General features: G+C 44.2%; 1 protein-coding gene across 1 annotated transcript in view; it reads right to left on the minus strand.

The window, feature by feature from the left end:
- Nucleotides 1-5,603: 5,603 nt before the first annotated feature.
- Nucleotides 5,604-14,820, minus strand: part of LOC117529998 (alanine--glyoxylate aminotransferase 2, mitochondrial-like) — a 30,507-nt gene continuing 21,290 nt past the window's right edge. Inside the window, 3 exon segments of the mRNA XM_034192924.1 lie at nucleotides 5,604-5,752; nucleotides 5,884-5,977; nucleotides 6,063-6,156. Of these exon segments, the coding sequence (XP_034048815.1) occupies nucleotides 5,646-5,752; nucleotides 5,884-5,977; nucleotides 6,063-6,156 (295 nt within the window). The 3' untranslated portion in view covers nucleotides 5,604-5,645.

Genomic DNA, 14,820 nt, shown 5'->3' on the forward strand with positions numbered 1-14,820 from the left:
GAATCGGAAGAAATTAACCCCTACATCATTTCTGCGATTAACGCTATAAATTCGACGGTCCAGTCTGATACTGAAGAGCCCCCTGACCCCCCGCACACCTCACCTCCAGACGAGTCCGGTCCCGCGGCGTTGAACCAGGTACGTCTGACTCCGTTAAATAACGCCGTAAACCTCCTCGCGTGTGAAGTTAATCCTCACGTCCAATCCGCGGTGGATGAATTAAATCAAACGCCTAATGACGCTCGCGCTTTTTCACCTTTAAGAAGTCCCTCCCCGCGCAATGCGCGCGGAGAAGAGATTTTAAACAGAGCTCGTTTAACCCCGATAAACGCGGCGATCTCTGTTTTGATGGAAGACGGGGATGATGCACGACCGGGGTCCAGCCGACACTCTCCCATGACGGGCGGTGGGGCTGCTAACGTCATCAGGAGACCTGCTTTTAACAATATCGAAATCAGGCTGCCTCTCAATTTCCAGCGCGCCGACGAAATTCCCGACTACGCGGAATTTTACCGTAACGTCGTCATAACTCGGTCGAAAAGGCTTTAACACACGCCAGGGCCGGGGACTTTATCCAAATGGAGATTCGTGGGGACTCAGTCTACAACGAGGCCGCTTTGATCAGCTCATATAACGACGCTGGCGATGTGACGGGCTTCCAAAATCTGTTAGAACGATTGATACAATCAAATTCCAACGTTTTAGCCGACGAGTCTCTGGAATTAGTGGTTCAAGTCATCCGCAACCAGAACGGCGCGGGGAAGCGCAGAATAGATGACCTCCTCCATCACGAGGTTCTGAGGAAAAAATCCAAATGCCTTAATATCGTGTATAATCCTGACAACAGTTTATGTTTCGCGATAAACCTCGTTCAGTTATTGAATCCTCATCTGAGTACGCACGAGGCGGAGCAGCGCGGACTGGCGTTACAAAATAGCGTCGGATTAACGGAAGCTACGCCGGTATCTTTAGAGCAGGTGGGAAAATTTGAAAACGCTCTGGGTTGTAAAATTGTGGTGTTTTTCAGAGCCGAAGGGGAGAGAAAGCTGACAAAATTCCAGACAGGAATACCGGCGCAGCAGAAAACTCTTTTCGTTTTTCTGTTTAATAATCATTTTTACGGAATCATCGATTTAAAGAGATTTTTGGGAGTGAAATATGTATGTAAGTTTTGCTTTGAGGGGTACAATAACCACGCCTCCCATAATTGTCCGTCATATTGTAAAATTTGTGAATCCACGCAGTGTTATGAGAAAAATAACCCTGTATTCTGCAGCGAATGTAACAAGGAGTGTCGCTCTCCCACCTGTTACAGCCTGCATAAACAGCCGAAGTATCGTCCTTCCGCCGGTAAGTTCGTTAATGTGTGTGATAACAGAAAAAAATGCTCTCGATGTAAACGTGAGTATTACATAGCGTTTTCTAAAAACAGCGCTCCGCACGTGTGTAAGCAGAAGAGGTGTCATATATGCGGCGAGGCTCTCCAGGAGCCGGGCGAGGGTCACCTCTGCTATATGACCCCGCTCAAAGCTGAAGAGACGCATTCAGAGAAATATGTTTTTTATGATTTTGAAACGTATGTCGATAATAACGGGGAACACGTACCGTTTTACGTCAGCGCTGTAACAAAGACGGGTGATTTTTGGAGCGCATGGGGGACAGACTGCGTAGCCCGCTTCTTTAAACATTTTAGAACGAGAAAATTCAAAGAATACGTGTTCATCGCTCACAACTCAAAAGGTTTTGACGGCTATTTGCTTCTAAAGTATTTAGTCCAGCAGGGCGTAACCCCCGCTGTGATTATGACCGGGAGTAAACTATTACTCATGACAGACGCCGCCTTTAAACAGAAATATATAGATTCGTTATCTTTCCTTACAATGCGCTTATCTCAGATGCCTAAAGCCCTGGGGATCCGGCTGAAAGACGAAATCATCCGCAAAGGTTACTTTCCGCACCTGTTCAGTTCAGAAAAAAATCTGAACTATGTCGGTCCGTACCCGGACTCAGCGGCTTACGGGGTCGCAAATATGTCAGAGGGAGAAAGAGAGGAATTTAACGCGTGGTACGTGCGGAAAAAAAAACGCAATTTTCGATTTTAAAGCCGAGGCCGTTATGTATTGTGATAACGACACAAAAATCTTGGCTGCAGCCTGCTCCAAATTTATGTCTGAATTCATCGCTGAAACACTCGTGGATCCTTTTACCTGCGTTACAATCGCCTCGGCGTGTATGAAAGTCTTCCAAACTAACTTTCTTGCTCCAAAAACGCTGGCGATCCCCTCCGCCGACAATTATAGAACGAGGCATAAAAAATATTCGGACGTGGCCGTGCAATGGTTAGAATGGGTTGCTGAGACGCAAAACATTATCATCGATCATGCTCTAAACAGGGGCGAGAAAAAAATAGGAGGTTATTATGTTGATGGGTATGCTCAGATTGACGGCCGGATAAAAGTGTGGGAGTTTCTCGGATGTTTTTACCACGGGTGTGCAAGGTGTTTTACACAGCATGAAATAAACCCTCTCACAAACACCTCATTTGGAGAGCTCCACGCAGCGTGTCAGAAAAAAATAGCCTTTCTGCGGGCTATGCCGGGCGTCACCCTCAACGTAATTTGGGAGCATCAATGGCTTGAAATGAGGCTGAGGGATGAGAGCGTTCGGTGTTTCCTCGCCCGCAGGGGGTTACCGCCGCCCCTCGAACCTCGCGACGCTTTATACGGCGGTCGGACTTGCGCGGCCCGTCTGAGGTACACGGCTGAGCAAGATGAGACGGTCTATTACGTCGACGTGACCTCGCTGTATCCTTACGTTAACGTAAATTTCACATATCCCACGGGGCATCCGGAAATTATCGAGAGAAATTTCAGAGACCCCAGGACTTATTTCGGGCTCATCAAAGCCATCGTGTACCCGCCCCAGGGGCTAAAATTCCCCGTCCTCCCACACAGAACTCCTCACGGTAAACTGGTGTTTACTCTGTGTCGCACCTGCGCTGATGAAAATAATCAAGCTGCAGCGTGCACACACAGTCAGCAGCAGAGAGCTCTGTCTGGGACTTGGACGACCCCGGAATTCCACAAAGCTCTGGATACAGGCTATGCTGTAGCTAAGATTTTTGAAGTCTGGCATTTTGAGGAAAAAAGTGATAAAATCTTTGAGGGGTACATAAACACCTTCTTAAAACACAAGCAGGAAGCCTCTGGTTTCCCTCCCGAATTTGATAAAGACTCCGAGAGCAGAGAAAAATACATCACGGACTACTGGCTGAATCAGAAGATTCGTTTAGACCCAGAAAAAATCAGTCACAATCCGGCAAAACGTCAGATGGCTAAGATCTGCCTCAACTCCTTCTGGGGGAAATTCGCCCAGAGGGCAAATCTGACGCAGACCGCGCTCGTTAAAAATGCTGACGATCTGTTCAGGTATCTGTTTTCTGAAGAGTACGAGGTCACATATCTAACATTCCTCAGCAGTCAGGCGGCTATGGTTCAATGGAGGTACGGCCCGCGGCACGTCAGCCGACCGGGTAAAACCGTCAATATTTTCATCGCGGCGTTTACAACGGCGTACGCGCGTTTGACCTTGTACGGTTTTATGGAGGCTGTGGCAAATCCTGACAGGATTCTGTATTATGATACCGATAGCCTGATTTACGTTTGTAGGCGGGGTGAAACCCCGCTGCCTACCGGTAATTATCTGGGGCAGCTCACCGACGAGTTGAACGGCGACGTCATCACAGAGTTTGCAGCGGCGGGACCTAAAAGTTACGCATATAAAACCGCACGAGGTAAAACGGTCATGCGTGTGAAGGGGATCACTCAAACCCACGAAAGCTGTCAGAAAATAAACTTTGACAGCGTCAAAGATCTGGTCGAGGGTTATATAAAAGATCCCGCCCTCGCTGCATCTATCATAACGCCGCAGCAGGGAATTAAACGTCATAAAAGCAGTTTCAGTTTGACAAACGTGTCATTTCAAAAATCCTTCAGGGTGGTGTATGACAAGCGGCGTCTTTTAAAGGACGGGGAAACCGAACCGTTCGGATTTTGAAACATGTCTCACTCTGGAAATACGGTGGAGATTGACCCCAGACTTCAGCTCCCATTCTCCTGTCTCATCGTTGGACCGAGTGGTTCGGGAAAGACTGTGTTTGTGAAAACATTGCTGGAAAATTGTAGCCACGCTATGAGACATGTGCCTGACAACATTGTATGGCTGTATACGTCTGAACAACCTCTGTATTCTGAACTGAAGAATAAAAATATTAAATTTGTAAGAGGACTCCCTGACTCATTTCTGGACGACAGCCTTTTCCCTGAAGGTCAGAGCCATCTGGTTATTTTGGACGATCTCATCTTTCAAGCAACGGATCATCCTGAAGTTGTAAGAATTTTCACCCAGTACAGACATCACCGGAATATGAGCACGGCATCTCCGATCAGCGGGTGTCCCGCGCACCATGATGATCGGGTAATATCTTAAAAGAAACACCATTTGGCGAGAGTGATAAGGAGCTTTGTTTATTGAAACATCCTTTGGCGTGAGTGAAAAGGAGCATTGTTTATTGTTCTTCGGGTTCATCACCTCGGGGCAGCATCTCCGCTCAGCGGGTGTCCCGCCACACACACACACACGCACACACACGCACACACACACACACACGCACACACACACACACACGCACACACACGCACGCACGCACACACACACACGCACGCACACACACAGACACAGCGTCTGCAACAGGTTTTACAGCCGTGGGGTCATGTTTCCGCGAGCGGCTCTATGCGTGGGTATTTGACCGTCTTGCTGCAAAGACTTACAGCCGAGAGACGGCTATTTGTACCCCTTCTTTAATTTACGAATTAAAAAACAGAAAAGGAAACGTAATAATTTAAGAATTAAAAATATTAAAGGGGCATTAAATAATAGACACTGATTTATGTTTAATTATTTCAGAATTAGTTAATTCTTTAATACATTAAAAAGATCTAGGTATTTTTAATCATTCTTTAATTCATGAAATAAAGTGACATTAAAATATTAGACCCTGGGTGGGAGGGGAGGTATGGCTTGGAGGCGGTGCTTGGCCGGGGTTAGGGGAGGAGCTTGGGGGTGGGGCTAGGGGAGGAGCCAGGGGCGGAACTAGGGGAGGAGCCGGGGGCGAGGCTTAGGGGCGGGACATACTGACGTCATCGACTCTGATTGGATGTGACGTCATAAGGGGCGGGGGCTTGGAGGTGGGACCAGGGGCGGGGCTTAGGGGCGGGGCATAGTGACGTCATCGATTATGATTGGCTGTTACGTCATAAGGGGCGGGGCTCGGAGGCGGGACTAGGGGAGGGGCTTAGGGGCGGGACATAGTGACGTCATCGATTCTGATTGGCTATGACGTCATAGAGGGGCGGGGCTTAGTGACGTGGTCGATTTTGATTGGCAGCTGTCACTTTTTTGACGAAAGGTGGGTCAGTTTTCTCTCTCATGCACCCTTTCACCGTGCAACAACAATACAATTTTTCAAAATGAGCTCCTCCTAACCACCAACATTTGCACCAAGTTTGACACAAATGATTTATTGCTTTTGATCAGCTGTAAATCAGATGTGAACATGTTATAGCAGTGATTGCATTTGCAGATTATCATACCTGAATAGGCTCTGCAAAGAAAGCAGCAATACGACTCGGGAGGCTGGTGGCAAATGTCTCTTCGAGCTGTCCAAGGTATTGATCATTTGCCATGCAACAGCCTGTGGGATAAAATAGAAAATAGACAAATGTCCTGTTGCTGTCTGCAAAGCGCCAAACCAAGACAAAGGTGTGCATGTATCAATGCAAACTGTTCTACAAATATGATCACTGTGTGCACATGTTTATGCACCTTCTGCACAGTCACACTGCCTGATTGTCTGCACAGGAGAGTCTCTGCAGTGACGTCCTCCCCAAGGACCTCTGAACACATCAGGACAGACAGCCTGTTTAATAGGTAGAAAGCATTCATTAAAACTATAATATGTGCGTTTGTATGATTTTCTCATTAAGTCATGGCATCATGCATACATTTGTGCAGCCCGACCCCGTTGCGACGGGGTATTTATATCGTGAGTTGGAGGACAGACCCATCATCTGAGCACTACCACCGTGATATGACCCTCTGGAAAAGACAAATTATTCAAAATTTGAATTATCAATCAAATCAAATTACCAGTCACAAAGTTTGTCAATATCCCATTTATTTCATTGATTCAGAAAACAAGCATATTTACAACCAGCGTGTCTGAGACTGACTCTCTACTGATCAAAGGGAATAATGTTACTATTGACCATTAGATGAAAATTCAGTAAGGTATAGCTTCTATTATACATTCCAAATCTAAGGTGGAATTCTACTAGTGTATACTAAGATACTCCTAAATAAATAAATTAAATAAATATAAAGACGAAGAAAGAAGGGACAGAGCCACCTAGGTGCCTGGTCTTGAGAACCAGGGATGGTAGATTGAAAAGCTTTTTTATCCCATGGGAACTCTTTCTACTCACCCAGGCGGCTAAAGAATATGGACAGCATGTATATAAGTGACATTTACATAAACAGGGCAGTAAACAACATACAAGAAATATAATAACTACATAATACTTTAGCAGTTAGTACCTGAAATCTAAGTCTTCCTACAGAAAAATATTTAAATATACGTCGGTCTGTAGACTTGTTGTAAAACAAAGTTATGGCTTGGAGGCTAAGATATAAATCTGAATAATTGAATTGAATTAAATATGAATTAGGTTCCTATCTAAAGTTCACCTTGCTAGCTAAGTTATGGATAGTTACTATAGAAAGACAAATTCCATACTCTACATGCTTTCTCATTTAATCCCCAACCTTAGATACTACCTATTGATATCTATTAAACTGAAGAACCATTAAAAATCTACATAATATAAGAGTATAAATCCTGAAAGTTGGCTAACTATAGCCAGAAGAGCTACCGGAATTTAGCCTATAACTAGCCTAGCACACCTTGCTAACAAAAAAAAAAAAGCTAAATAAAGCTGATAACTAGAGTATAATGCCCAACAGTGTCGCTACACCCTACAATAACGATCGTAACAATCAATACATTAGATGACCCTCCGGAAAAGACAAATCAGTCAAAATTTGAATTATCAATCAAATCAAATTATCAGTCACAAAGTTTGTCAATATCCGATTTATTGCATTAATTCAATCAATCAATCAATCAATCAATTTTATTTATATAGCGCCAAATCACAACAAACAGTTGCCCCAAGGCGCTTTATAGTGTAAGGCAAGGCCATACAATAATTACGTAAAAACCCCAACGGTCAAAACGACCCCCTGTAAGCAAGCACTTGGCGACAGTGGGAAGGAAAAACTCCCTTTTAACAGGAAGAAACCTCCAGCAGAACCAGGCTCAGGGAGGGGCAGTCTTCTGCTAGGACTGGTTGGGGCTGAGGGAGAGAACCAGGAAAAAGACATGCTGTGGAGGGGAGCAGAGATCAATCACTAATGATTAAATGCAGAGTGGTGCATACAGAGCAAAAAGAGAAAGAAACACTCAGTGCATCATGGGAACCCCCCCAGCAGTCCAGTCTATAGCAGCATAACTAAGGGATGGTTCAGGGTCACCTGATCCAGCCCTAACTATAAGCTTTAGCAAAAAGGAAAGTTTTAAGCCTAATCTTAAAAGTAGAGAGGGTGTCTGTCTCCCTGATCTGAATTGGGAGCTGGTTCCACAGGAGAGGAGCCTGAAAGCTGAAGGCTCTGCCTCCCATTCTACTCTTACAAACCCTAGGAACTACAAGTAAGCCTGCAGTCTGAGAGCGAAGCGCTCTATTGGGGTGATATGGAACTATGAGGCCCCTAAGATAAGATGGGACCTGATTATTCAAAACCTTATAAGTAAAAAGAAGAATTTTAAATTCTATTCTAGAATTAACAGGAAGCCAATGAAGAGAGGCCAATATGGGTGAGATATGCTCTCCTTCTAGTCCCCGTTATTACTCTAGCTGCAGCATTTTGAATTAACTGAAGGCTTTTCAGGGAACTTTTAGGACAACCTGATAATAATGAATTACAATAGTCCAGCCTAGAGGAAATAAATGCATGAATTATTTTTTCAGCATCACTCTGAGACAAGACCTTTCTAATTTTAGAGATATTGCGTAAATGCAAAAAAGCAGTCCAACATATGTTTAATATGCGCATTGAATGACATATCCTGATCAAAAATGACTCCAAGATTTCTCACAGTATTACTAGAGGTCAGGGTAATGCCATCCAGAGTAAGGATCTGGTTAGACACCATGTTTCTAAGATTTGTGGGGCCAAGTACAATAACTTCAGTTTTATCTGAGTTTAAAAGCAGGAAATTAGAGGTCATCCATGTCTTTATGTCTGTAAGACAATCCTGCAGTTTAGCTAATTGGTGTGTGTCCTCTGGCTTCATGGATAGATAAAGCTGGGTATCATCTGCGTAACAATGAAAATTTAAGCAATGCCGTCTAATAATACTGCCTAAGGGACGCATGTATAAAGTGAACAAAATTGGTCCTAGCACAGAACCTTGTGGAACTCCATAATTAACCTTAGTCTGTGAAGAAGATTCCCCATTGACATGAACAAATTGTAATCTATTAGATAAATATGATTCAAACCACCGCAGCGCAGTGCCTTTAATACCTATGGCATGCTCTAATCTCTGTAATAAAATTTTATGGTCAACAGTATCAAAAGCAGCACTCAGCATTCAGAAAGCAAGCATTTACAACCAGTTATAATTTTCTCAAGTTGGTGATCACACCATTGCTCTCAACTTCACAGATGATGCTGTGGATTCCTCGATTGAGAAGCTGGGTAAGGAATTAAGTTTGTGATTGTCGTGGATCAAGATCCGAACTTTAAATGACTTTGTTGACTCAGCCATCAGAAGAAGCGTGTCTTTATTCGATGAAAGTGTTGAACTTGTAGAGAAATTCATTTATCTTGTTAGTGACATACATGTCTCTGGGTCTTTGCCATTTGAGGATGAGAAACATCTGGGAAGCGCTTATAGTTTATGAGGTAGTTGGAGAGAGGTGCTCTGCAATGCCAGTATATTTGCATGAGAATGAAGATCCAAGCCTTTAGCATCCTGGTCCTTCCTGTCTTACTTCAATGGGCTGCAACAGTCTGCGAATGGCAATTGCGAGGGAAATTACTTGATTTTGCACAACGTTCGCTGGGTGGCACCCTTCCCTCGCTTGACTTGCAGGGCATCCCACCTGGACTTTCAACAGTTCAAAGTTAGCAAGGTGACAAGGATCCTCGCCACAGACTCCCACACACACCCAGAGCCATTGTGGTTGTGTGTGGGACTGAATGTAGTCCCACACAACTTATAATGTGTGAGAATCATGAGAGAACTTTGTGAGGGGTTGACGATGGGTGAAACTACATTGTGAGTGATTGGAGACAAAAATGAGAATCTCACGTTACTCATTGGAGACTTCCCAGGAGCTGCCCTGGGAACATGCCAAAATAGCGGAGATGATGGGAGAGCGACAGTGCTTTTGGAATTGGCTGAGGATGTCCAGCAGCCACGGCTCATGGTCAGCGAGCTGGACACACCTGTCCATGGCAGCTGGGATTAACCACACTGGTATAAAAAGTCTCATGCTGGCAGCCATGAGCCATGTGCATGCATGGTCAGCACATGAAAACAGACATGGGCTTCAGCCCAGCAGAAAGGAGGAGGACATCTGTGCATGGCTGTACCAGCCAGGGCTTCTTCGATGGCATGGACATATTTACATATTTTGTCCTGTGGCTAGCGATCGTGCACCATCTTTGCATGATGGTCGCAACCTGGAGCTCTTTGATGTTGTGGACTGCTGGACATTACATATTTCATCCTACAGGACATCGTTCTACAAGTGGGTGAACACCCCTGTTCAGTTTTCTTCCTTTTGTATTTCTTTTTCTCCTCAGCAGAGCCATGCTAAGCTTTGTTATTATTGTTGTTGTTATTATTATTATTTATTTTATTTTTTTATAGGGCTGTTCCCTACTGTACCCAGTAAGGAACAGAAGGGGAGCTGGCCTAGCAGGGTTCAAATCCTGCTAGTCTTACCTGTGTCCTTGGTCAAGGCAGTTAATCTGCAATGTTTCAGTCCATCTAGCTGTAAATGGGAATAGGCCATGGCTGGGAAAGTAACCTGTGTTGGACTTTTGACATATCCAGGGGTTCTCATCCATGTCATGCTAAAGAAGAGAGACATAAGCACTGGCAACAACAGGCCTCAGAGCCTATAGAGGATTCATTGTGACATTTCATTGAAGTCCATAAAGCAGTTTAAGAGTAGTTGAGGACAAGGGGTGAATTTTCACTTAGGGAAACTCAGACCTCATTAACTCAGAAATGTAATTTCAAACATTCCATTCAACTGATTAAGATGTATTTATATTTCAAGAAAATGTAGTCCTGCATGTTGCCCCACATTATAGAATCAGCCTGGTTCTTGGATGGCAGCAATCCCCCAGACAAGCAGTATATTCAGGGCTTAATTTGAGGGGGAGCAAGCCGGAGCGCGCTCCGGGGACCTCGGACGCGCGTTCTGGAACCTCTGACGTTGGCTCCGCCAGCTATTTATACTGGATCCGTGATCCGTCACCTCTCTTGACTAACTATATATATATATATATATATATATATATATATATATATATATATATATATATAGATTGTTCTCACTGCCAATCACACCGCCGCCCTCCTGTCTGCTGTGCGGAATTACGCCAAATCTGGCAACAGGTCCAGATGCTACACTCGCTGTTTTGATCTGGAAGTTGACTGTAGCCGCAGAGCTCCGTGGCCACCGAGAGGACTTGGATTCTTTGTGGGTCCCGCATCCGTACCCCCAGAGGCAGTGAGTGAAGGGAGAGCCGCGCATTGTGTTCTGCGTGTGTCTGTTTATAATCTTCTCGCACAGAAGAAAAAAGAGAGTGTTTACACAAGAGAGAAAAGTGAGAAAATGTTAATGCCTGTTTGAGAAAAGTGTGTAGTGAGGGGTTTTACAGCCTTAAAACATCTATAATAAGTGTAAAAAATAGCGCTACTTCGTGGATTTCGTTTATCGCGGGTTATGCCGCGTTCACAACGGGCGCGATCAGACGCTGCAAATTTGCGGGGGTCGCGTGGCGACGGACGGCCTGGTGTGTCGCTCTGCTTGGGTGGACTTTCGCTGTGAAAATTTGCCCCGGTGCATCATCAAATAGGAGGAGCTTCCATTCCGCTCGGCGTCAAGTCATCATGACGGACCTTTCACATGGCGCGAGTTGTTGTGAAAAGCTCCCAATACAGAGAGTATCATTATTTGCTGCAGGAGCTGCGTCTGGATGACAGCCGCTTTCAGTGGTCCTTCCGCCTCTGCGGGACCCAGTTTGAGGACCAACTGTCCCGTTCACGCGCGCACATGTAAACAAAAAAAAAAAAAAACGCTGCTTGCTGCAGCTCGCTCTTCCCCCAAAAAACTCTGTCATAATTGTGTTTAGAAACCTGTCACCATTTGTTTTATTATACATCTGTGTAGTTAATAAAATATTCTCCACACAGACAATTTGCTCGCGCGTGCACGCAAAAAAAAAAAAAAAAAAAAAGAACAAAACTCCGCTGCTTGCTTAGTAGAGAAGCTTGAATCTTCGACTGGACTGGGTTGCTTGACGCGAGGACGTTTCGCTTCAAATCGCAGAAGCTTCCTCAGCTAAAATTCTTGCTCTGGTGGTCTGACTTCTGTCTTGACTCGAAACATCCTCGCGTCAAGCAACCCAGTCCAGTCAAAGATTCAAGCTTCTCTACTATGGAAACAACCTGGACAACTGAGAGCCTACACAGAAACTCCGCTGCTTGCTGTGAGGCTGCTCCTCGCTCTTTCCCAAAAAAACTCTGTCATAATTGTCTTCAGAAACCAGTCACCATTTGCTTTATTATACATCTGTGTAGTTAATAAGTAAAATAATCTCCATGGATGATTCCCTCGCGCGTAAAAAAAAAAAGAAAAGAAAGAAGAAACTCCACTCCCCCTGCTGTGGTGCTGCTGCTCGCTCCAAAAACTCTCATGTCATGATTGTGAAATAAAGGACAAAAGAGACATAAGTCCTGCTCACAGGCTGCTACCAGAGACAGGACATGTTCACATCTTCAGTCAAACTCCAGACATCTCCACGTCACTACATATTCAGTCCCTGATTGATCATCGCGGCGCGACGAGACGAAAAAGTTAAGATTTTTCAACTTGGGGAGGAGGACAACACGACGTGACGCGACACAATATCGCGCAACAAACGCGCAAAACGCTCAAAATCACTTCACTCGCGTCCATCGCGTCGCGCTGCGGTGTGAACGCAGAGAACGTAACTCCCGCGATAAACGAGGGACCACTGTACATCATTAAACAGGAATTTGTACTCTATCCGGATTTGGTGTGACTAGTGTTAGGCCTACAATACATGCCCAGTTTATTTTCGGTGTGGCGCACAGCGCTGTTCGCAAGCCCCCCCCCCCCCGCCCTTCTTTTTTTTTTCTGCACCGGAGCCACCCATCCTCTGCGCTCCGGGACCTCCCACTTTACAAATTAAGCACTGAGTATATTCACACTTACCGAAAGTAGCCATCTTTATTCTGCAACCTCCTTTTCCAGTTTGCTGGAGTCCATAACAATGAGGCATCTGTGCACTGGAACATGCACAGAGAAATATGCCACTCGGCCATAAAATTGTAGCTGACATTTCCTCACACAATATGAGTAGTATGCCTCAGTAACTGATCATTTGGTACAAAGTCATTCTAACAGTACCCAAGAGTCCTCCGAAGGGACCTGGTTCCAAAGACATTGTCATCTTAGCTCACTGGTTTGCTTTGAAGTCTCAAAACCATACAACCCCAATTCCAATGAAGATGGGATGTTGTGTAAAATGTAAACAAAAACAGAGTACAGTGACTTGCAAACCCTCTTTAACCTGTGAATACACCACAAAGACAAGATATTTAATGTTCAAACTGATAAACTTGATTGTTTTTGTGCAAATATTTGCTCATTTTGAAATGGATGCTTGCAACACGTTTCAATAAAACTGGGACAGTGGTATGTTTACCACTGTGTTGCATCACCTTTCCTTCTAACAACACTCAATAAGCATTTGTGAACTGAGGACACTCATGATTGGTTATAAAAGGAGCATCCCCAAAAGTCTCAGCTGTTCACAAGCAAAGATGGGGTGAGTATCACCACTTTGTGAACAACTGCATGAAAAAAATAGTCCAACAGTTTAAGAACAATGTTTCTCAGTGTTCAATTGCAAGGAATTTAGGGATTCCATCATCTACAGTTGATAATATAATCAGAAGATTCAGAGAATCTGGAGAACTTTCTATATGTGTAAAGGATCTTACCGCGTGGGCTCAGGAACACTTCAGAAAACCAATGTCAGTTAACAGTTCGTCGCTACATCTACAAGTGCAAGTTAAAACTCTACCATGCAAAACGAAAGCCATACATCAACAACATTCAGAAACGCTGCCACCTTCTCTGGGCCTGAGCTCATTTGAAATGGACAGATGCAAAGTGGAAAAGTGTGCAGTGGTCTGATGAGTCCACATTTCAAACTATTTTTGGAAATCATGGACATCGTGTCCTCTGGACAAAAGAGGAAAAAGACCATTCAGATTGTTACCAGCGCAAAGTTCAAAAGCCAGCATCTGTGATCGTATGGGGGGGTGTTAGTGCCCATGGTATGGGCAATGTACACGTGTGATGGCACCATAAATGCTGAAAGGTACATCCAGGTTTTGGAGCAACACATGCTGCCATCCAAGCAACGTCTTTTTCAGGGACGTCCCTGCTTATTTCAGCAAGACAATGCCAAGCCACATTCTGCACGTGTTACAACAGCGTGGCTTCGTAGTAAAAGACTGTGGGTACTAGACTGGCCTACCTGCAGTCCAGACCTGTCACCCATTGAAAATGTGTGGTGCTTCATGAAGCGCAAAATACGACAACGGAGACCCCAGACTGTTGAACAACTCAAGTCATACATCAAGCAAGAATGGGAAAGAATTCATCCGACAAAGCTTCAACAATTAGTGTCCTCAGTTCCCAAATACTTATTGAGTGTTGTTAGAAGAAAAGGTGATGTAACACAGTGGTAAACATACCACTGTCCCAGTTTTACTGAAACGTGTTGCAAGCATCCATTTCAAAATGAGCCAATATTTGCACAAAAACAATAAAGTTGATCAGTTTGAACATGAAATATCGTGTCTTTGTGGTATATTCAACTGAATATAGGTTGAACAGGATTTGCAAATCATTGTATTGTTTTTATTTACAGTAGTGTTCAGAATAATAGTAGTGCTATGTAACTAAAAAGATTAATCCAGGTTTTGAGTATATTTCTTATTGTTACATGGGAAACAAGGTACCAGTAGATTCTCACAAATCCAACAAGACCAAGCATTCATGATATGCACACTCTTAAGGCTATGAAATTGGGCTATTAGTAAAAAAAAGTAGAAAAGGGGGTGTTCACAATAATAGTAGTGTGGCATTCAGTCAGTGAGTTCGTCAATTTTGTGGAACAAACAGGTGTGAATCAGGTGTCCCCTATTTAAGGATGAAGCCAGCACCTGTTGAACATGCTTTTCTCTTTGAAAGCCTGAGGAAAATGGGACGTTCAAGACATTGTTCAGAAGAACAGTGTAGTTTGATTAAAAAGTTGATTGGAGAGGGGAAAACTTATACGCAGGTGTAAAAAATTATAGGC

The sequence above is a fragment of the Thalassophryne amazonica genome, chromosome 17 (genome assembly GCF_902500255.1).
Source record: "Thalassophryne amazonica chromosome 17, fThaAma1.1, whole genome shotgun sequence".
Classification (NCBI taxonomy): Eukaryota; Metazoa; Chordata; class Actinopteri; order Batrachoidiformes; family Batrachoididae; genus Thalassophryne; species Thalassophryne amazonica.